This window comes from Nyctereutes procyonoides, unplaced genomic scaffold, assembly GCF_905146905.1.
Source record: "Nyctereutes procyonoides isolate TBG_1078 unplaced genomic scaffold, NYPRO_anot_genome, whole genome shotgun sequence".
NCBI lineage: Eukaryota > Metazoa > Chordata > Mammalia > Carnivora > Canidae > Nyctereutes > Nyctereutes procyonoides.
This window is the reverse complement of record NW_026575036.1, coordinates 13,608,802-13,631,067: the sequence shown is the minus strand read 5'-3', so window position 1 is coordinate 13,631,067 and position 22,266 is coordinate 13,608,802. Positions and strand designations below refer to the sequence as shown.

General features: G+C 37.4%; 1 protein-coding gene across 1 annotated transcript in view; it reads left to right on the top strand.

Annotated features, from left to right (window-relative positions):
• The first annotated feature begins 10,567 nt into the window (after positions 1-10,567).
• The window catches only part of ERGIC2 (ERGIC and golgi 2), a 38,354-nt gene continuing 26,655 nt past the window's right edge, over positions 10,568-22,266 (top strand). Inside the window, exons 1-3 of the mRNA XM_055318600.1 lie at positions 10,568-10,666; positions 19,890-20,038; positions 22,037-22,145. Of these exons, the coding sequence (XP_055174575.1) occupies positions 19,933-20,038; positions 22,037-22,145 (215 nt within the window). The 5' untranslated portion in view covers positions 10,568-10,666; positions 19,890-19,932. The remainder of the gene's footprint in view (positions 10,667-19,889; positions 20,039-22,036; positions 22,146-22,266) is intronic.

Here is a 22,266-nt window from a genome sequence, read left to right as displayed (position 1 = left end):
TCAGAGAAAGAGTATAGTTCAACTTTAGGTCAGCACCTCTATTACCTAATGAAAGAGCAATATAAGGAAGTAGGAAATATATACATATATATTCTTTCTCTCTCTTTCCCTTTCTGTCATTCCTTTGTCCTCACCTCACACACTCTCTTTCCATCTCTGCTCTTTCTTGCCAATGCTACAAAGAGAAAGCATTATAAATGTCCTAGTCTTTAGTAAAAACTCCTTCCATGAGTACTGGTCTAAACTGCCTGCGTTGATTAAAATTATGCTTTTTGCCAGGGCCTCTGAATAAAATAGAATATGAGCTGTGCAATAGGGATTCTCTAATTCTCCTGTTAATCCATTTTGTGCTATTTTTACTTTGTCTCCTGTTGAAATTTTCTCATCTTTTTTTATCAGGTGACATTAAAGGGGATTAAAAATGGGCTGGAGTGAAGTGTCAGGCCTGGCTAAAGCCTTTTTGCTTCATGGTGTGATTTGCTGGTGCTTAATTCTGGTGCTGCCACAACCCCCACTGTGACCTCCTAGGATGGTAACCAGGTGGTGATATTCCAGGGCCCTGTCAGGAAGGGGTGCAGACTTAGCATTCCACATACCACCAAGAGAAGCTGCCTGATTTTCCTACAGGCGTCAGAAACTATTTAGTGCTGTTTTGCAGCTTCAGTTGGCAGTCATTTTTAAATTCTTCTATATTTAATCTTTTATCTATGGAATAGGATTGTTAGACTGTTTTACTTGCCCCACCTCTACAATTCATTGGAGGAGGGGCATTCATAGTCTTACTCTGACCTTTTCAAGGGCTCTCCTGGTTTGCATTGCAAGGTCAAGCCGTACATGTACCAGGTTGCGGTCAACTGTGTAAACTGATATATTAGGTAAGGGTGACACAGCCAAATTTAAAGGAATGAGAGACCTAATCACCTAAGTCTTCATGTATGTATAAAAAAATAACCTTTTTTGGGACCCCTGGGTGGCTCAGTGGTTGAGCATCAATCCTGGGGTCCTGGAATTGAGTCCCCACGTCAGGCTCCCTGCGGGAAGCCTGCTTCTCCCTCTGCTTGTGTCTCTGCCTCTTTCTGTGCGTCTCTCATGAATAAATAAAATCTTTAAAAAATAATAACTAAAATAAAAAATATCCTTTTTGAGCACCTATGTGGCAAATGGAGGGAACCAGAAAGAAGTTGTTTCCTTCATCTTTAGAATCTCATGGTGGTGGAGAAGAGTGATACACAAATTATTCAACAAGCTGTAGGAGGTGGCAGCCTAGGAGACAACAGCCAGCACTTTCAGAACAGGTGAAGGTTTTACAGAAGATTTGAGCTCAAGTATTAGTTGATTTTTGTTTTGTTTTAGAGTGTTCTACACCAATCTCCTATGTTAAAGAGATTTTCTATCGATCAGTTTTCCTATCAACAACTCCACATACTCTGAATTTCTCCTGTCATGTAGATTATTGGAAAATGTGCTCATTCTTCAGCCATAAATTGGATTCCTTCATTTCCTCTAACGCCCCACCACCTTGTTTCTTTCATATGATTTTTTAAAAAGATTTTATTTATTTGAGATAGCATGCATGAGCGAGCATGAGTGGGAGGAGGGGGCAGAGGGAGAGGGAGAAGCAGACTCCCCGCTGAGCAGGCCGCCCAAGGTGCAGCCTGGTCCCAGGGCACTGGGATGACCTGAACCCAAGGTAGCAGCTCTGCCAACTGAGCCCCCCAGGTGTTCCTCATATGATTTTCCATAATATAGTTCCAGCATGTCATGCATGTTCTTTGTCAATTCAAGAAAGTGTCAACAATTTAAGTCTAACAAGTATCTAATTCTCACCACTTTTTTTAAAGATTTTATTTATTTATTCATGAAAGACACACACAGAGAGAGAGGCAGAGACACAGGCAGAGAGAGAAGCAGGCTCCATGCAGGGAGCCTGACGTGGGACTCCATCTGGGATCACAACCTCAGCCAAAGGCAGATGTTCAACCACTGAGCCACTCAGGCATCCCTAATTCTCACCAAAAATTAACAGCATTTGGCACTTATCCTGATTTCATCTTGGTCTCAACTGTCTCATCAGTAGATTATCACTCTCAATTTTCTATTCCCCATAGATATTTATAAAGAGTAATCAAATTGTCAAATAATGGCAACACAAAAAAACTGCTGGTACCAAGATATCTAAAAAACTCTTAAAAGGAGGCTGAATAAAGTGGGAGAACTATAATGGGTGATGCAGCTATAGTAATTAAGACAGTGATTACAGTATTGCTGCAGAGATGAACTGACCAATGGAACAGAACACAAAAGCAAGAAGCAATGCCATTTTCCATTTTTTAAGTTGGCAAACAATTGCAACAGTGTGACAATATAAACATGATGAGAATGTGGAGTGGGGTGGAACTCTTCTCACTGCTAGTGCTCCTGGGGTATAATCAGGTACTCCAGCCTTAGAAGACTTAGATAGTAGCAGAAAAATTTAAGATGCCAGTGTCCTCTGAGTCTGCAGTTCTACCTCTAGGTATATGCCCTAGGGCACTGTCTTCATAGCTGCAATTAAATGTAAAATGTGGAGTGTGGGAAATGATATTTTTTAAGGCTCCTGGCATGATTCTAATTTGCAGTCAGGTTTGAGAGCAGTGTCTTAGAGAAAATGAGGCGACCATGACCACTGAACATGTACAAGAATGTTTATAGAGATGTTAATATCAGCAAAAGCTGGAATTCCACATGTCCCCCATAGAAGCATGGATAATCAAAATGTAGTATACTCACATAGCAGTAAAAAGTAGAAAACAGGGGGATCCCTGGATGGCTCAGCAGTTTAGTGCCTGCCTTCGGCCCGGGGTGTGATCCTGGGGTCCCAGGATGGAGTCCCACATCAGGCTCCCAGCATGGAGCCTGCTTCTCTCTTTGCCTGTGTCTCTGCGTCTCTCTCTCTCTCTCTCTCTCTCTCTCTCTCTCTCTCTCTCTCTCTGTGTCTCTCATGAATAAATAAATAAAATCTTAAAAAAAGTAGAAAACAGTCCATAGGCTCTTTAGGTGAATCTTAGAAGCAATGATGAGCTTTAAAAAATTTCAGAAGATTAGGTACCATTAATAAAGCTCAGAAATAAGCAAACTTAAACATTATTTTGCTTAGGCTTATATCATATATGATTTAAAAATGCAAGAGATGTAGCCCAACATTTAAAGTAGTGGGGAGGCTGTGCGATATTGTTGGAGGAACCACACACAAGTCATTTCAATGCTATTAATAATTTTCTAGTTAAGTTGGGTGATGGCTTCACAGATATGTATTATCCTGCTTCATAATTTACTTATGCTTCTGTGTACATGAAATACACCATATAAATATATTGAAAGGCCTTTTAAGTTTTTTTTAATTTTTATTTATTTATGATAGTCACACACAGATAGAGAGAGAGAGAGAAAGAGAGAGAGAGAGAGAGAGAGAGAGGCAGAGACATAGGCAGAGGGACAAGCAGGCTCCACGCACCAGGAGCCCAATGTGGGATTGATTCCGGGTCTCCAGGATTGCGCCCTGGGCCAAAGGCAGGTGCTAAACCCCTGCGCCACCCAGGGATCCCTGAAAGGCCTTTTAAAAATTTTATTACTTTACTGAATATCCTTCCAGTGCTTTTACGCAAATAAATACAAACATGAATGTGTATTCTTATTTTCCCCCCTTATACAAAAATAGCATGTAAGTTGTTCTAAATCTTACTTTTCCCACTTGATCATATATGCTGGAGATCTTCCCATATCACTGTACTTTTTCTGAAAAAAATTTATTGGAGTATAATTAACACACAGTGTTGTTAGTTTCAGATGTACAATATAATGATTCAACAATACTATACATTATTCAGTGTACTCTGAATCTGTTTTATCTCAGCCCCCACTTCCCCCTCACCCCACTTAAAGGCCTTTTTAATTACCCTAGCTCCTCAGAGTAACTTTTCCTTCTGTCCAGGTAATTAGAATGTTCCACACATATCTAGAACATTAAACCCTCGAATTTTTTTGTGGTTCCCTTTGCCTAGAAAGCACAAATTGTCCTTGTGACTTGCATTTGCTGTTGCTGATGTCATTTGTAACAATCAGCCTATATGTTAATTTCTGCTTAGTTAATTAACACTGGCAGTTACCAGTCCATAATCTACTGTCCATAATCTTCTAGGGAAAAAGGGCTTCAAATGTGTCTGAATATCTTCTAGATGCCAGACATTACCCAATATTTCCATTTAGTTCCTTTAATCGTTAAAGCTAATCCTTATAAAAATGTTTTGAATGTAATACGAATAACCCCTGGGCATAGAGGTTAAAAGTGTTGGTTCTAAAGCAGACTTCTTGGGTTCAAATCCCAGCTCCATCATTAATTAGCATTGTTATACTTCCAATTCTTCATCTATAATGTGGAGGTAATAAAAGACACTTCTTCATAGAGATATCCTATAGTTAAAGAAGTTCATAAATTTAGAACACTTAAAAAAGACTGGCTGGCTCCAAATACACTCTGAATTCATGTGACTATTATTTTGTTCATTTTCCTAAAATAAAGCTTTTAAAGAGGATTCCCCACCCCATGAATCCATTAATAATATTTTTATAAGAATTGCTATTTGAGAAGATAAGTACTTGTATATCTTTCCAATTCTTCTTTATGTTGTCACTTCTTTTTCAATTATTCTCTTCCTAATTCCCAGAAGGATTTAATTGGGGAATGACAACCTCATTGTCAGGATATTAAGGTCACCTTAATATCTTCCTATGCCAACTACTTTACAAATATTAATTTAATTCTAACCACAACTATCTAAGAAAGGCATTATCTTTTCCATTTTACCAATGAAGAGATTGAAGCAAGAGATGCCAAGTGTCTTGGTTCATATTAAACAGCTGGTTTCAGAGCAGAATTAGCACATAGGTTTTTCTGATTACAGACCTTAATCACCACACCATGCTGACAAGTGTTTTCAGAAGATAATAGTAGTGCAAATGTGGAGTTTGGACTAAGAAAATGAGACTGGAAGTAGGAAATATTGGAATTGGGCCAACTTCAAGCACACACTTGAACATTGAATGAAAATAAAATGAACAGAAATAAAAATAAGGTTTACATGTAATAAGGGAGGTTCTATTTTCAGAAAGGTTAAAAGTAGTATAAATTTCTTTGAATCTATTTTGAATTACTTGCCAGCTTCTGGTTAAAAAGCCTTTAGTACAGTAGCTTGAAGGAATTTGGATTTTATTCTCTTACCTAAATGAAGTCAGGCAGCTCTACAGTTATGAGAGCCTGGGCTTTTTTTTTTTTTTTTTTTTTTTTTTTTTTTTTTGGCTTCCTCCTCCACCATCTCAAGTCATAAAATTGCTGCTGGGCTCAAGCATCACACCCACATTCCAAGCAGGGAAAACAGATGAAAAGGCTTTCATAAAAGCCCTACTCAATGAGTTTTACTTATATATCTGGCCATCCCCCATGCCAAGTATGGGAATGTAGTTCTTCATTTGGGTTATTGTCCAGGATTCTGGTACTAAAGGAGAGAAGAGTATTTAGGCAAACAGAAGTCTCTCCTACTCCCTAATTCTTATACATTGCTTTTAATTTTTCTTTGTCACTTTTTAAAGAAATAAATGTAGAAGAAACAGTGCTAATGAAAAAAGAAACGTATACTGTGGTGGCAGGGATCTGAGTGGCTTTAAGCTTGTCATCAGGAATATTTAAAGCAAACTTTGCCATGGGGACCTTTCTACTGGACTTAAGTATGCTTATGACAGAACAGCTGTATTTTCTCAAAGGATGATCCAAGAGAGCAAGGAGGAAGCCACACTGACCATTATGGCCTTGCTAGCACAACTAAACTTTACCACAATTAAGACTTTCAATTTCTCCCTGACAAATCTTATAGTCGAACCGAATCAAGCCTACTTGTTCTATGTTTGGACAAAAAGAAAAATATGGGAATAGTACTAATCTATTAGTACTATTAGTACTAGTACCCTGCAGGCCTCATATTTTTTCTACCTTTTGCCTCTGAATCAAAGACTGTATTGGATTCCTATGTGTTCCTTCAACATAGACCCGGCTTCAGATAGACATGATAATGGCTTCTCCTAACTCCAGGCTCAGCGATCCCCATCACTACTATTATGGGAGTGCCAAGGTGGACTCAATATGTTATGGAACATTACCCTTAAAGTATGGAAGGGATATCAAAGCAGCAGCCCCAATCTGTGTAAAGACTTAGATCTTTACTGAGGTTCCCTCAAACCTAACTACCTTCCATTAGAGGAAAACCAACTTCTGACCAAGTTTATTTCTTCAGAGCCTAGTTCAGGAGAAAGTGTGTGTAGGGCAAGGGGGAATGCTGGGGTGTTCCACTGGCTTCTTTCCTTCTGAGACCCAGACAGAGAGGAGGGGACCTTACTACTTTGGCTCAACTATCCTCCACTTAGAAAAACAAGTGTAAAAAAAAAAAAAAAAGGAAAAGAAAAACAAATGTAATAAATAAAAGTATTTGTCAAGTTAGGTCCTTTTGAACAGTAATAGTAAGGTACATATTCATAATTTTTAGTCAAAGCATCTGAATCCTGGCCATATACTATTTATATATTTAATTGTTTATGTATTTTTACATGATATAAAAATCACCTGTAGGAATATAGCTCATACACGGGACGGAAATTATTTCATCTTTTGAGCTCAACATCAATGTTAGATAATCATATCAGAAAATGGAAAAATACCTTCTGCTCCATTCGTTTGAAAGTTGATTTTTTCCTCTCATAGCATCCTGTTTTTTTTTTTTATGTAATGATGACAGTCTGCCATCATCATAAAAATTATGCAAAGACACATACAAATGTACTTTTTCCTAGACATTACCTTATAAGGTTCATCTGGTTTTTGAATTTACAAATATTAACATAGGTGAAAATGAGATAGTGATTGCTATATGGATTATCAGCTGTTTGGTCTGGGAGGCTACATTTTGTGTCTTTAGAGGCCAGCACAGTGTTTGGAAGAAGTTTGACTTTCAAAGCTTTTGGATAAGACACAAATGCTATTTGCCTGATCCCTGAAGGCATTTGAGTTTGATAGGCAATAAAGCTTGCAGACATTTCTGTTTGTGTCATGTTATTGAAATCAAAATTTGACTACAATATATGAGTTAAATATGCTGCCTCTTTTTAATTAATATACTGCAGTAAAGTAATTATAATGTTATGTCCTAGGCACTTATATAAAGAATTTCATCCACTTTTAGCATGAAATTAGTAATGCATTTAAAGGTCTTAAGAAATATAAAAGAGCTACAGCTTATTTAAAAATATTGACAGTTCACAAAAATAGCTAATCAAATAGATGAGACAATACACATATGATGCAAAGATAAAAAATATTAGTGAAAGAATATTTGGAAATGAAAAGTAAAACACCAGATTCAATTGTTGTAACCAATGTGGAGAAAGATAAAAAATATATATTTCAGCCAGATATTTTTGTGTTGAAATTTATGGGAGACTATATAATAAAACATGTTGAGTACACATAAAACATTATTAATAACTATTAAAATAGTTTACTAATAACTATCAAGATGATAATGTATTAATAACTATTAAGAAAAAAGGCCAGCCACAGTTATATATTTGTTTTGGGATTTATTATTTGGTACCTGTCTACGCCAATATAGTACAAATTCCATGATGACAAGGTTGTCTACTTTGTCACAAGGTCATATTCTGTACTTAACACACCACTTGTGATATAGAAGGTACTCAGTGAATGTTGGTTACATGAATGGCCATGTCACAGGTTCAATTGAGTAATCTCTGGTCCCTTTGATCCATTATTAGTCATACTGAAATACTGCACAATGCTTTATAGATATTGATGGTAACTCTACTGAAACAGAGACATTAAGTGGCAAATAGTGCCACTGTACACAGACTTACAGTATCCGTTAGCTAATGTACAAAATCTAAACTTGGCACATGGAAAGTGATTTCAGATTTTTAAGTCCCAAGTTGACAGATGAAAAAATTATTTAAGATGCAAAGCACGAGGTACCTGAGTAGCTCAGTTGGTTAAACGACTGTCTCTTGTTTCAGCTCTGGTCATGATTCTCAGGGTTGTGAGATGGAGCCCTATAATGGGCGCTGTGCTGGACAAGGAGCCTGCTTGGGATTCTCTCTCCCCTTCTCTCTGCCCCTCCTCTCCAGCTCATGTGTGCGCTCTTCGTTAAAGAGAGAGAGAGAGAGAATGTAAAGCACTTGTTTAATGTAAATACAAAATTTGAGTAAAATGTTCATAATTATAATTGAAGCAAGTAAAAATGAAGGCCTAGTGTATAGCATAAAAACAGAATAGTTTTATAAAAGGAACTGTGGTCATAAGGATTAGTAGCTAGTGAGAAGAAGGAGGAGATACAGAGATTCTAACCTGATTGAATCTGAGTTTATTGGTGCCTTTGACTTTCCTAGGCATAGAAGAGAAGAAATATATTTGGGGATAAATATAAGATGCACTTGGGAATACACTGAATTTGAGATGTTTATGGGGGCATTCATACAGCAAAATATATATATTTATTTATATTATATATCTTATATATTATATCATATATATAGTATAAACATTTACCTTAATTTTACTAACTTGCTAAAACTTTTACTCAATCTATAAAGAAAAAAAACAGTATGAAAATACCTTTTGAGCATCTGTGCAAAATACAGGTTGTTTAGCACCAGTTTAAATTCCAATTTAAAACCTATCTCCTGGTTCTCTTTTGCAGGTAATATATAATGGAATGAATTTTTTTTTTCCCCTTTGGAAGCAAACTGTTTTCCAGGTATAATAACCTGCCACCAACATAGGACTAAGTATTCAGTCCTCTTTAAAGTTAAGCTGAGTTTCAGTCTTCAGGGGAAATTAATTTTGTCTTCATTTGGTAGCTTGGAAGACGGTGAGTTGTTTTTTTAAATAAGCAGGATCAAATTAGTCCGTTTTGCAATACTGGGATATCCAACTTTTATTACCCTGAAAGCAGATTACTTTGGAGACCAGTGATCAGGTGTTAAGTGAACAACAGTCAGCTTCCGTCAAAGCAAGAGCCCGTATGATCTTAGACCCACAAAGAAGGAAGGGCTGCTGGTATCTTTGTGGCTAAGGTAAAGAAGCACTTTAGATATTTATTAACTCACCTAGTCCTCATAACAATCGTATGAGATATTATCTTGCCATTTTGCAGGTGAGGAAGCGGATGAAACAATGTACCCAAGGTCACATGCTAGTAAATGGTTGAATTGGAATTTTCACCCAGGAAATTCTAGCCCCATTGTCTACCCTCTTACCCACTAAAGTAAACTTCTTAAATATGTGAAGCGGTACTAACCCTGACATGAAAAGTCTGGAAATGAAATTGAATCAGTGAAAACACTTTATCTGCTTTAATTTTCTGGGATAGTTTCAATCTAGTGAAATTTCATATTTCAAAAAATGTTAATTCACTAAAATGGTGTGACTTGCTCCTTCGAAGGGGCAGTTTAGTAACATGGTCAAGATTTCCCCGCCTCTCCCAGCTGACTATGGGTAAATCATTTAATTGCTACTTGACTCAATTTCTGTATTTATTGGTAAATAATGGTTTGCCAATAATCTTTAAAAAGAGAGAGAGAGAGAAATAAAGAATGTAAAGCACAATGTTTAATGCAAATACAAAATTTGAGTAAAATGTTCATAATTATAATTGAAGCAAGTAAAAATGAAGGCCTAGTGTATAGCTTGTGTATATACTTGTATATACTTGTAAGGATTAAATAAGATGAGGCAAGTAAGACTTTAAAACTTAGTGGAAAAACAAACAGTGCTTATTGTATAAACACTACTTACTATGTCTCTGTAAGAATTTTTTGGCCAATAAATCAAAATTAGAATCTCAATGACTGGAAAATCTGATTACAGCCGGGCTCACTCTGGAGCAGTTTCCATTTACCCTCTTTCCAAATTCCCCTTTATTACCTTTTATGCTACAAAGTGCTAGGTAAAGATAAAGTCTCACTTTTCTTTCTCAACAAATATTTATGTGCACACCAGGTATTGGCGATTATAGGGGTGAGTTAGACGGATGTGACTTCCTAGGGAGCTTACCATCTGGAAGTCAAGAGGAACCTTGAACAAATAATTAAAAGCATCACGTAGGCCTGGAAAAGGAAGTTTAAATGTTCTTGACGGGAGAAAATAAGGAGGCAAAAACAGAAGGCACATTGGAGATGTGATACGTTATTGGGGTCGCAAAGGACAAACCCTGCTCCCAAGTCCCCCAGTAGCAATGACGTGCGACGTGAGGCGTTGGGGTCCGTTCGGTGGTCTCCAAGCCGCGGTCGGAAGGTGAACCCATTCCTTACCGGCCACGTGGTTACACCTGTAAAACGTGTCTCTCCCAAGGTTCCGTTTGGCCACACCCCCTTTCACCTTAGCCACGCCTCTTGCCTCACAAAGCCCTTCGTAGGCAGCGCGCATATCGCGAGAACTCTACATTGTCTCCCAGCTGACGTTCGCGGCGCTGGTTGTCGCTTTGGTTCTCGCGATATTTTCGGGTAAACGGGAGCCCGGGCGACCCGGGCTTCTGTGAAACATGGCGGTCGGCTGATGCCGTAACACAAGGTAAAGTACTGAAACCCGGCCGGGTGCTGTCCTCCCGATGGTTCCAAGGCTGTGCAGGGCGTGAGTGTGGGGAAGGGGGCTGAGAATCCGTCATGGGACGTGCTCCCTGTCTTTATCATTCTCCTAGGGGAGAGGGCCGGGCTGGGGAGCCGCTCCACCTCCCCCGGGGGCGTTACTGGCAGGACCCTGGGCAGCGCTGCGCCCGGGAGCGCCCCTCTTCGCAGTCCGGGGTCTCCGCCCTGTCTTGCAACTTGGAGGAGTTGAAGTGGCTCCCTGAGAGCTGCTGGCCCTGACCCATCGCTGCTCCCGGTGTCCGGTGCCCCGGGGGCTCCCCTGGTACCCGTGTTGTGAAGACCACCTGGATCTCGTCCGCATCCTCCCCGGGTGTTTGGCTCCCCCCGACCCCGCACCCCCCACCCCCCATTCAGACAAACAGCAAATTCTTGGCAGCAAGTTGCTCTCTTTAAGAAAGACCGAGGTCTTGGCCTCGCCTGGAAAGAGTTTTCGCACGCCGCTTGGGGAAACGAGAGAGGGGCAGGGCTGGCGAGATGCTGTAGGAGAGACCGGTCTGCCCGTCACTACTTTTCGTAGACCCTCGAGGGTTCAGAGACCTTCGGAAGGTAACTTGTCACTTCGTGGTAGGTAATACCCTTGGGTATAGGTAATCAGGAGTTGATAGGGCATTGTTTGAGAAAACAGGTTTAAGTGACTTTTACATTTAGGATTTAGTGCCCCGGAGACTGACTTAACGCGAACTTAACAAAATATCGGTTAAAATGTTGCGAGATTGGCTTTCGGAAACAGTTCAAGATTCATTTAAAAACAAGATTTATTCATTTGTTTGAAGCTGTGTTTTAAGTGATTGCCTAGCCTGATACATTAAACTCTGATGGCATATTTCAGTGTATCATTAAAAGAACGAGTCGGGCTTGTTCACTGAAGAGTCCAGGAGTGTGCTTGTTTTGTGTGTATCGATATCTTTGAATTGATGCAATTATCCGGTTCTCCTAGTGGAAACACATTAAAAAAAAAAAGTCATGGTTTTGGGGAAAGGGGGAGGAGAGGAGTTTTGTTTTTGATGATAAACTTTAGTACACAACCGAGTTGCAACGGCTTGAGGGTATAGATTATAAAAAGGTATCGAGCTTGAAAGATCTCTCAGAAGAAATCAGGCTTAGTCCGGAAAATAGAAAAAAAAAAGTTATAAAAAATATATAAATTTATTTTCTTTAGGGGTTAATGGTTTATTTTTATTTTTTATTTTTTTAAAAAATATTTTATTTATTTATTCATGAGAGTCACAGAGAGAGAGAGACAGAGGCAGAGACACAGGCAGAGGGAGAAGCAGGCTCCATGCACCGGGAGCCCGACGTGGGACTCGATCCCGGGTCTCCAGGATCGCGCCCTGGGCCAAAGGCAGGCGCCAAACCGCAGCGCCACCCAGGGATCCCCGGGGTTAATGGTTTAATTGGAAGAAATAGTGAAACTTACTATTTTTTTAAAAAAAAATTTATTTATTCGAGAGAGAGAGAGGCAGAGACATAGGCAGAGGGAGAAGCAGGCTCCCTGCGGGGATCCCGATGCGGGACTCGATCCCAGGACCCCAGGATCACGGCCTGAGCCAAAGGCGGATGCTCAACCACGGAGCCATCCAGGGGCCCCAGTGAAACTTACTTTTAATGGTAGTTATGTTTAGGCAGTCTGCCAGCTAACACATCCTATTTAACTGTTTTTCAGGATATATTCTGATTCTGCCTTTTAGTGTCATGATGGGCTAATTAACCTCTTGGTGTCTTAGTTTCCTTATCTTCAAAATGGGAATAATGATAATAACATCTAATTCATAAGGTGGTAGATGATGATTGAGTTAACACATGCAAAAACACTTAGAACAATGCCTATCGGGATCCCTGGGTGGCGCAGCGGTTTGGCGCCTGCCTTTGGCCCAGGGCGCGATCCTGGAGACCCGGGATCGAATCCCACGTCGGGCTCCCGGTGCATGGAGCCTGCTTCTCCCTCTGCCTGTGTCTCTGCCTCTCTCTCTCTCTCTCTGTGCGACTATCATAAATAAATAAAAAAATTAAGAAAAAAAAAAGAACAATGCCTATCATACAGTTAGCATGCATTAAATATTATCTCTTGTTATTTTAAAATTATTTCCTAACTTCTGTAGTTATAAGATGTTGCCTTGGTACTTAGTCAAATACAGGCTGAAGAAGACACTTTTAAAAATAATTTCTTTTTGATCTCAAAAGTGATTAAACAGTCTTCCTTTATATGGTTAATATATCTTTAAACTCCATCTTCCAATGGCTTGCTTTCTTAAGCTGTTATCCTCTCAATTACTAAAAGGCACAAATTTCTCCTTTCTACTACTCCGTACAATCTTATTATAGTCTAGGTCAGTTCTGCTCTAGGAGCCTTGTTAACCCATTCTCCTTGCATTTGGAGACATTCATTCTATTATAAATGCATTTCATGTGTCCCTGACCTTTTCCACTTCAATTTTGTACAATTCTATTGAATAGTTAGTACAGTCAAGCTGTTATTTGAGGAGGATTATATTTGTGCCGATAGGCACTTCCAAAATTGTGTTGCCGTCACTCCACAGCCTCTCAGCTTTTCTGTCAATTCCTATCATCCTCAGTCTATTCATGATATTATTAACTAATGTCAGGTACTATCCCACTTTCCTTAAAGACTTTCAAATATCTTACAAATCTTGGCATTTCTTTTGAGAATGAGAAACGTTTACCAAATGATTCATTTTTACCTTTGTTAGAAACTGTGAGGTAGCCATTATACCCCCCCCTAAAGTAAAATATAACAGAAGATTCTATAATGTTGAGGATCTTTCCAAATTTGTCATATAGGTAGTAAGTGACTAGATGTTAACCTAGGTTTTTTTTTTTTTGATCACAAAACTCATGTTTATACCATCTTACTCAGCTTACAAGTATACCTTTTATAAAAAATCACTTAGAAGGTTATAAACATTTATTTGAATTATGTTGGGGTAAACAGTTTTAAAAACAACATGAACTCTTGTAAAAAGTCTAAGATTTAAAGTGAAAAGAGTAAGTACTTTTGGGGGTATGTCTAGTATTTGTCAAGTGAACTAAGTTATCTTTCATCATAAAATTTTAAAGTATTCTAATGCAATATAATCAAGTAATTTCAAGTTACGGATAAATTGTTGTTTTGCTTTTTGTTTCTGAAGTTCATTGATGGCCTGGATAATACCTGTTCTGTGTCCTTTCTCATTCTTATTAATGGCTTGTGTGAGTTTCATAGGGTTGCTATAACAAATCACCATAAACTAGGTGACTTAAAAACATCAACATGTATTCTCTCACAGTTCTGGAGGCTTGCAGGCTGAAATCAAGGTGTTGGCAGAGCCATGTACCTCTAATGGCTCTAGGAGAGAATCCTTCCTTGTCTCTTGTAGCATCTGAGTAATCCCTGGCTCTCCTTGGTCTGTAGATGCATACCTGTATCTCTACTTCTATCTTCACATGGCATTTTCTCCTGGTTGTGTGTCTTCACATGGCCTTCTTATAAGAACATCAGTCACTGGATTTAGGGCTACCCTAATATCCAGTATGATCTCATCTTAACTAGATGCATCTTCAAAGACCCAAATATTTCCAAATAAGGCCCATTCACAGATACCAGGATTAAGACTTCATTGATCCTTTTAAGGGACACACTTCAGACCACAACATGGTCATATGTATTAATTAAATATTTCTTACATTGCCAAATATACATTAAAAATAGAAGTTAGTTCATAAAATGTGGATAGCAGGAGTAATAATGTTTCCCCATTTTTATTTGGAGAAGTAGTTAAACTTAAGCAGACTAAAAAGGTGCCACAAATTCTGTGTTTTAATTTGTTAAAGCGTCTGATAATCTCATTATATTTAAATGGATGCAGTGAGGAAATACGGGCTGTATGACATTACTTAGGTTGAGTGTTGATAATGTGTATCTGTGTTCCAGTATGAAAGGTGGTTTCTTGTTTCTTGGGCAGTTTTTCAAAGCATTGTCTTAGTCTCAACTGTTATCAGTGACTTCCTGGACTTTTGTTTGTTTTGCTTCTTAATAATATACATGACAATTTTGGGGAGAAATTGAAGAAAACAGTATATTTCTGGAGATTCAGAAAGTATGAAGGGCAGCACCAACCACTGGACAAAGGAATCAAATGCACTGGCTCCTAAATTTTTAGATTTTGTGGAAGTACACAAAATAAGTGGCAGGGGTGGGGTGGGGTGAGTAGGTGGGCAGCGCTGGATTTGAGGACTGATGTAGAATTGCAGTTTTTATTTTTTATTTTTTAAGAAAGATTTTATTTATTTATTCATGAGAGACACAGGGAGAGAGAGGCAGAGACACAGGCAGAGGGAGAAGCAGGCTCCATGCAAGGAGCCTGATGTGGGACTCGATCCTGGGTCTCCAGGATCACGCCCTGGGCCAAAGGCAGGTGCTAAACCACTGAGCCACCCAGGGATCCCAGAATTGCAGTTTTTAATCCAAAAATCAAAACAAACAAAATCTGGTTATCTACTTTTATCATTTCATAAAAGAAAGGACACACATTTTGACACACATAAATAAAGGCAGGAAATAGTCTCAGATACAAGATAAGTTTCCTATATTCTTGGTTTTTAAATTAAGGTTCAGAAAAGAAAAGTTTATAGGAGAATGGCACTGACTTCTGGAAACTAGTGATCTAGGGTATTTCTTCTTCTTTTTTTTTAAATTTTTATTTATTTATGATAGTCACACAGAGAGAGAGAGAGAGAGAGGCAGAGACATAGGCAGAGGGAGAAGCAGGCTCCATGCACCGGGAGCCCGACGTGGGATTCGATCCCGGGTCTCCAGAATCGCACCCTGGGCCAAAGGAAGGCGCTAAACTGCGCCACCCAGGGTTCCCGTATTTCTTCTTTTTAAAAATTTATTTGAGAGAGAAAGAGCACAAGTTGAGGGAGCAGAGGGAAAGGGAGAGAAAGACTCTCAAGCAGACTCCTTGCTGAGCATAGAGCCCAGTGCGGGGCTCCATCTCACAAAGCTGAGATCATGACCTGAGTGGAAACCGACAGTTGGGTGCTTAACCAACTGAGCCACCCAGGTGCTCAGATCTAGGATATTTCTAAATACATTTTTAAAAATGGCTGACCAAGCATATAAAGTGGGAATGGGAACAGTGGAACTGGATAACTGGGCGAGGTCCGAGGGATTGGAAACAAAGGGAAAATGAAGAACAAATTCTATCCTGGTTAGGAAATTAGCAAGGTATTTTTTTTTTAATTTTTATTTATTTATGATAGTCACACACACACACACACACACAGAGAGAGAGAGAGAGAGAGAGAGAGAGAGGTAGAGACATAGGCAGAGGGAGAAGCAGGCTTCATGCACCGGGAGCCCGATATGGGATTCGATCCCGGGTCTCCAGGATCACACCCCGGGCGAAAGGAAATTAAAGAGCTGGAAGGATAATTGGTTCTGCTCAGAGAGGAAAATTACTATTTTAGATTTTAGAGATGAAACAGTTTTAAAAGTTAAGAGGAGCCAAAACATGATCTTGTGTGTGGCTTTGCATAGATGGAAGTCACTGGCATAGAAAATCTGTTACACTTGCATGGTAAAAGTGTTATCATTGTGAATGAATGCCATAGGATGAGTGTCATAGGATTGTGACTTGCAAAGCATTGTGATGGAATGGGAAAGAAGAGAAGCATATTGAATAATCCAGGTGCTAGAGTCATTAAGGAAATTTGAAATATATCCAGGTGTTAATAGAAGATGATCACAAGTACTGAAGTATCAGTGTACATGGTGATTTGGAGCATGGATTTGGGATTCAATCCAGGTTCTGTCACTTGCTGTGTGGTCCTGCAAAAATTACCTGACTGTTCTGTGCCTCATTTTCCTTTTCTATAAATGAGAATAGAATAGTATCTGTTTCAGAGTCATAGAGGATTCAATGAATAAATATGTAAAGTGCTTTAGGAAATACTTAATACATAGTATGAAAGCTCTAATTCTGTGTAGTTTATGTGTTTATTATTATTAGAAGTAGACTTGGAATGGGAAGAGATGGTTGAGAAATCATAATAAAACATGTGCTGCTTTACCTGATGAGTCTCAAAAATGGAGTAAGGATTTGAAGGGAATTACCACCAGGAAAATGTCAAGTTTCTGAAGAGAGCAGGTAAAAGGATACTTTTAGAAATACTAGAAGTTATTAGATAACTTGTTCATATCAAAAAAGTGGCTCTATAGAGTGGCAAGTATTGGAAATGGATTGGATTTCTTGGGTGTTAAGTTAGTGCTGATCTAACAGGAATGGGTCAGGAGTGGCAGTGTGGCAAAGTGCTCTATTCTAGAAGAGTAATTGTGAAAAATAAGAATGGAAGATGCTAGATAGAAGCTGGGAAGCAGCCAAGTGGAAGGAGTGCTGAATAAGCTGTATGAATTGTTAGAAGGTTTGTAAAACTTATAATTTAAAAGAAAGCATTTATAAAGCTTATAAAAATAAAGTTTAGGAGTAAAATTCAGTTTTAATCATTTACTCAGCAATGCTATCTATACTTATGTGTCAGCCACTGTTCTGAGTACTAGGACTACTAGAATGAAAAAAAAAACAAAAATTCTTCTCCTTGTGGATCTTATTTTTTTATATATTTAGTTACATAACTGTTTTAATTAGAACGTTGTGCTGTCATGGATATTTCTGGAGAAATTTCCTTCCTTCCATCTTCCCTCCCTTCCTCCCTTCCATCCTTCTATTTTTCCCTTAGTATTTATTGAATGTCTCTGTGCCATGTGTTGGAGATATGCAGGTCAATTAGATAGATTCCTGCTCTAACATTATACTGGAGAAGTTAAAAAAGTGATTGATTCTGAATTGTCTTTGGAATGACCCAATGAATATATCATAGAAAGAAAAATACATATATGTCTGCAGAGAGATTTGTACTGGGAATAAAGATTTGAGAGGAAATAGCATGTAGATGAAAATTGTAGGAGTGGGAGATCACTGGGAGAAAATGTGGGGGTTGGGAGGGAGCACTTAGTGCAGAATCTGAAAGGAAGAATCTGCACAGTAAGCAAAAGAAGGTCTTTGAGATAAATGAAAATCAGAAGTGTGGTATCACTTAAGCCAAGGTAAGATGCTATTTTAAGAAATCATAAGCTGTTTTTTTTTCAGAGACAGAATTAAACACTAAAAAGTGTCCATAGGATTTTGTACTAAAGAAGTTGTTAATGACCTAGCTTAGAGTAAATTTAGTTAAGAGGTGAGCATGTAGTGAGGAAGTAGTCATAGTGTACAAATGGGGACTATTCTTCTTTTTTTTTTTTTTAAAGTAAACTCTACCCCCAACATGGGCCTCGAACTCACCACCCTGAGATGGAGCCACAAGCTCTATTGACTGAGCCAGCCAAGTGTCTGAACAATTCATTCTTTTAAGTTTGGCTTCTAGATAAGCAGCCAGGGATCTATAGTTGGAGTTGGACTTGATCTTAAATGTAAAGCTTTGTTCTGAAGATAAGAGGTTTGAACATATTTAATATTTAATTCCAATAAGAATGAGTAGAACTTGAAAGATTGAAGAAGGATCAGTCTTGGTGTACTTACCACTAAAAAGGTACAGAAAAGAAATTTGATTACTCTGAGCTGAACGAACTTAGGCAGCACAGCCTATGCCTATAAACACTCAGAAGCTTAATTTACAAATTAGAATACTAGTTTTATAATTGTCATGGGGATCAGAAACTCAGCTGTCATGTCTGCATGTCTCATTTTTCCTTAAGAAAAACATACATATGAGAAGCAAAAGTTTAATCTGAAGGCCATGTTGTGCATGTGGAATAGGAAGTAGAAGTTAGTTGGACGTTTTTAATGGCAAATGAAATCAACATAATAAGGCACCCAGTTTCACTTTAGAGCAGTAGCCCCCTTATGGATTAATAGTACCCCTGGTTAGGGACTGGTCTCTTGGGTGTTCATGATCACTGCCAGTTTTTATTTCTCGGACTCTTTTTTGTTCACAAATGCCTTCTATGGCCTTTCTTTCCATATTAATCCTACCCATTAGATTTCAGATAAGTCATTCGACTTTCTTCTAGAGACATTCTTTTTTTTTTAGTGATTTTTGCAACCATTTGATTTATTTTATTGGGTGTTGATTTTATTAATACCACTTTGATTTCTGGTAATGCTTTATAGTATCACCTATAGCATTATTTATATAAACCAGTCTTAGATTATACAAAAATTTGAGAATTCAGTTATTTTTATGGTTTTGTAACCAATTTTAGATATAGTTGTCATACTGATTAAAAAAAAAGTATACCAAGCAATTTTTAAATAATGTTTTTATTTTTTTATTTTATTTTATTTTTTTTAAATAATGTTTTTATTGTAAAAATAGATAATTTGGAAAATCCAAAATTTTGTTTGACAGTTAAAATCCTCCCATTCTCTACTTCTAACATTTTTGCATATAGACTTTGAATCAGTTTTTTGTATATCTTTCCTTTTGTTTTCCATAAAACTGGACTTATGCAACCTTCTACTCTTTTACTAATTATTATGAGTATTTTCCCATGTCATTAAATGTTTTCTTTTGTAACATTTTCAATGTTTACATACATTCAGAGCTTTTAATTCACCATAGTTTGTGTATTGCCTACCCATCATTTGTTTCTACACTATTTAAAATTAACAATATGAGAATTATCCTCATACTGAGAATTATCCTCATAAAGTTTTGGTGACAACCAGATTATTACCTTGGGATATATTCCTAAAAAGAGAATTTACTTAGTCAGAAGAGGAGTGGTGAATATTTATATTCTTGGAAGAGATTAGCATACCTCTTTTATTTATTTCATTGTCATCTATTAGTGGGAATGTGTTATTTTCATATTTGCTAATTTAATAGAAGAAAAATTATTTGTGTGTTTAAATATAAGTGTGAATTGCTTTTTACTTTTTTTGCTATTTTATATGTTTTTTTGTATAAATTGCCTTTGTGTTTTTTGTCAGGGTGGGATGGAGAAAGGAGAAGTGCAGATAAGTATTACACTTTTTCCTCAAGAAGGAATGAAAGTATTAAGTTGTTCCAATAACATTTGCCAGTTATCTAAAATTAAAAGATATCTTTGTATTGTTTTTAGAGTATTCATTTATTCATAATTTATTCCTTAGCATGACTATATGAAAGAAAAAGAAAAAGAAGGTTTTCCTGAAGATGAGGCGACTGAATCGGAAAAAAACCTTAAGTTTGGTGAAAGAGTTGGATGCCTTTCCAAAGGTTCCTGACAGCTATGTAGAGACTTCAGCCAGTGGGGGTACAGGTGAGTATCAGCTCCAGTTCAGATTCCTTCACTGAGTGCAGCTTCTCAGGGAGCCAGTCAACAACATAAAGAAATGTCGCCATGAAGAACTCATCAATGAACTGAATAATAACTTTGTGACTGGTCTGTCCTCATGTCACACTATTTGCCTTAATTTTATTTTCATATATATTCTCTTTGGCATCTAACCCAGTGCAGTCTGTGCATTTAGCAGTGTTTATTAAAACATTACTGAACAAGTTAATCCAATTTTACTGCTTTGGTGCTCTTGAGTTATGTATAATTATAAATAGACTTGAACTTGGAAGAAGATATTTCATGACTTTGGTCCTATTTTGGTTAAGAATAAATCAATTTAGACATTCTAATAGAAATTCTTAAATTTAACATTACTGGAGAGAGACAGCATTGAGGTAATAGTTAAGAGTTCAGACTCTGGAACCAGACTCTGAATTTAAATCTGACCTCTAACCATTCCTAACCACTTAAGGAAGTTACTTAATCCATCTATGCTTTAGTTTCTTCTTCCATGAAATGGGTATAATATCAATATCTGGTGAGGTTATTTTAGTGATTAAGTAAATTAATATTTTAAAAATGCTTAATGCAGTACCTGGTACAAATAAAAGTTTTCATTAAATAAAATATGAAATATATAAGAAAAGTATGTGCCTATAATAGTATTTACTGTATTTCTTTCCCCATGAAGAGCTAATAGAATATTTCACATAAGATTGACATTTCATTTGGTAAAATGTGTAAAGTTGCTTACTATTTCTGATCTGTGATTTTTGGCAATGAAAATAGTGCAAGTTCTTGTTGCACAATCCACTTTAAGTGTATTTTGTCATAGTATAAGATAGTTCTTTTTGTCAGATCTTCTATTTGCTTTCATAAATGAGGTGATGTATTTGGGAGATTCCAAAGTATGTGAGGGTTTTGTTAGAGATTTGGAGATGTTATTTGAGTTTCTGGCACAAAGATTGTCATGGCTTCTCAGGAGCTAAGAATTAGTCTCGTTTTGTTTTTTATAGATTGGGCTACAGGTATGGATGTATTTTTAATTATGAGGGGACTGCTTTCAAATTTGTTGTTTAAGATTTATGCTTTCATCATTTATCATCTATGGCATTGCTATAGAGAAGAAAGGAAAAACTTTGTGTCTTGTAAAATTTGACAAATCTGCTTAATGAAAGATACCCTTAATTTCTTTTTTTTTAAGATTTTATTTATTCATGAGAGACACAGAGAAAGAGAGAGGCAGAGACACAGGCAGAGGGAGAAGCAGGCTCCATGCAGGGAGGCCGACATGGGACTCAATCTTGGGTCCCCAGGATTAGGCCCTGGGCTAAAGGCGGTGCTAAAAACGCTGACCCACATGGGCTGCCCAAGATACCCTTAATATTGATGAGATAAAATGCTTCTCAGTAGTAGAAATGTTTGTGTTCAAATAAGTCAATCGAAGAAGGACAAACATTATATGGTCTCATTCATTTGGGGAATATAAAAAAATAGTGAAAGGGAATAAAGGGGAAAGGAGAAAAAATGAGTGGGAAATATCAGAAAGGGAGACAGAACATGAGAGACTCCTAACTCTGGGAAATGAACTAGGGGTGGTGGAAGGGGAGGTGGGTGGGGGGTGGGGTTGAATGGGTGATGGGCACTGAGGGGGGCACTTGATGGGATGAGCACTGGGTGTTATTCTATATGTTGGCAAATTGAACACCAATAAAAAATAAATTTATAAAAAAAAAAGAAAAATGTTTGTGTTCATGTTTGTGCTCATTAAATCTTCATTTTTGAGCTGCTTTAAAAAGAAGTCTATAATGAACATTTTAAGGAAAACCTTTTGTAGTAGTATCCATTCACATGGCAATCATAAAAGGGCTTTCTTTGCTAATTTTAATCTCACTTAAAATAGTTTCCTGTTGTTTACTTTTTAAGAATTGTTTTAATTCTGTTTTTTTTGTTTGTTTGTTTGTTTGTTTGATTTCTCAGTTTCTCTAATAGCATTTACCACTATGGCTTTATTAACCATAATGGAATTTTCAGTATATCAAGATACATGGATGAAGTACGAATATGAAGTAGATAAGGATTTTTCTAGGTAACTTCATTTTTCTTCTTGAAATAACCTTTAGATTCAAATTGTTTTAAGGTTAGCATATATTTTTAAAAATTTTTTCTAACTTTTTATACTTGGTTTATTTTAGTTCTGAAGAAATAGT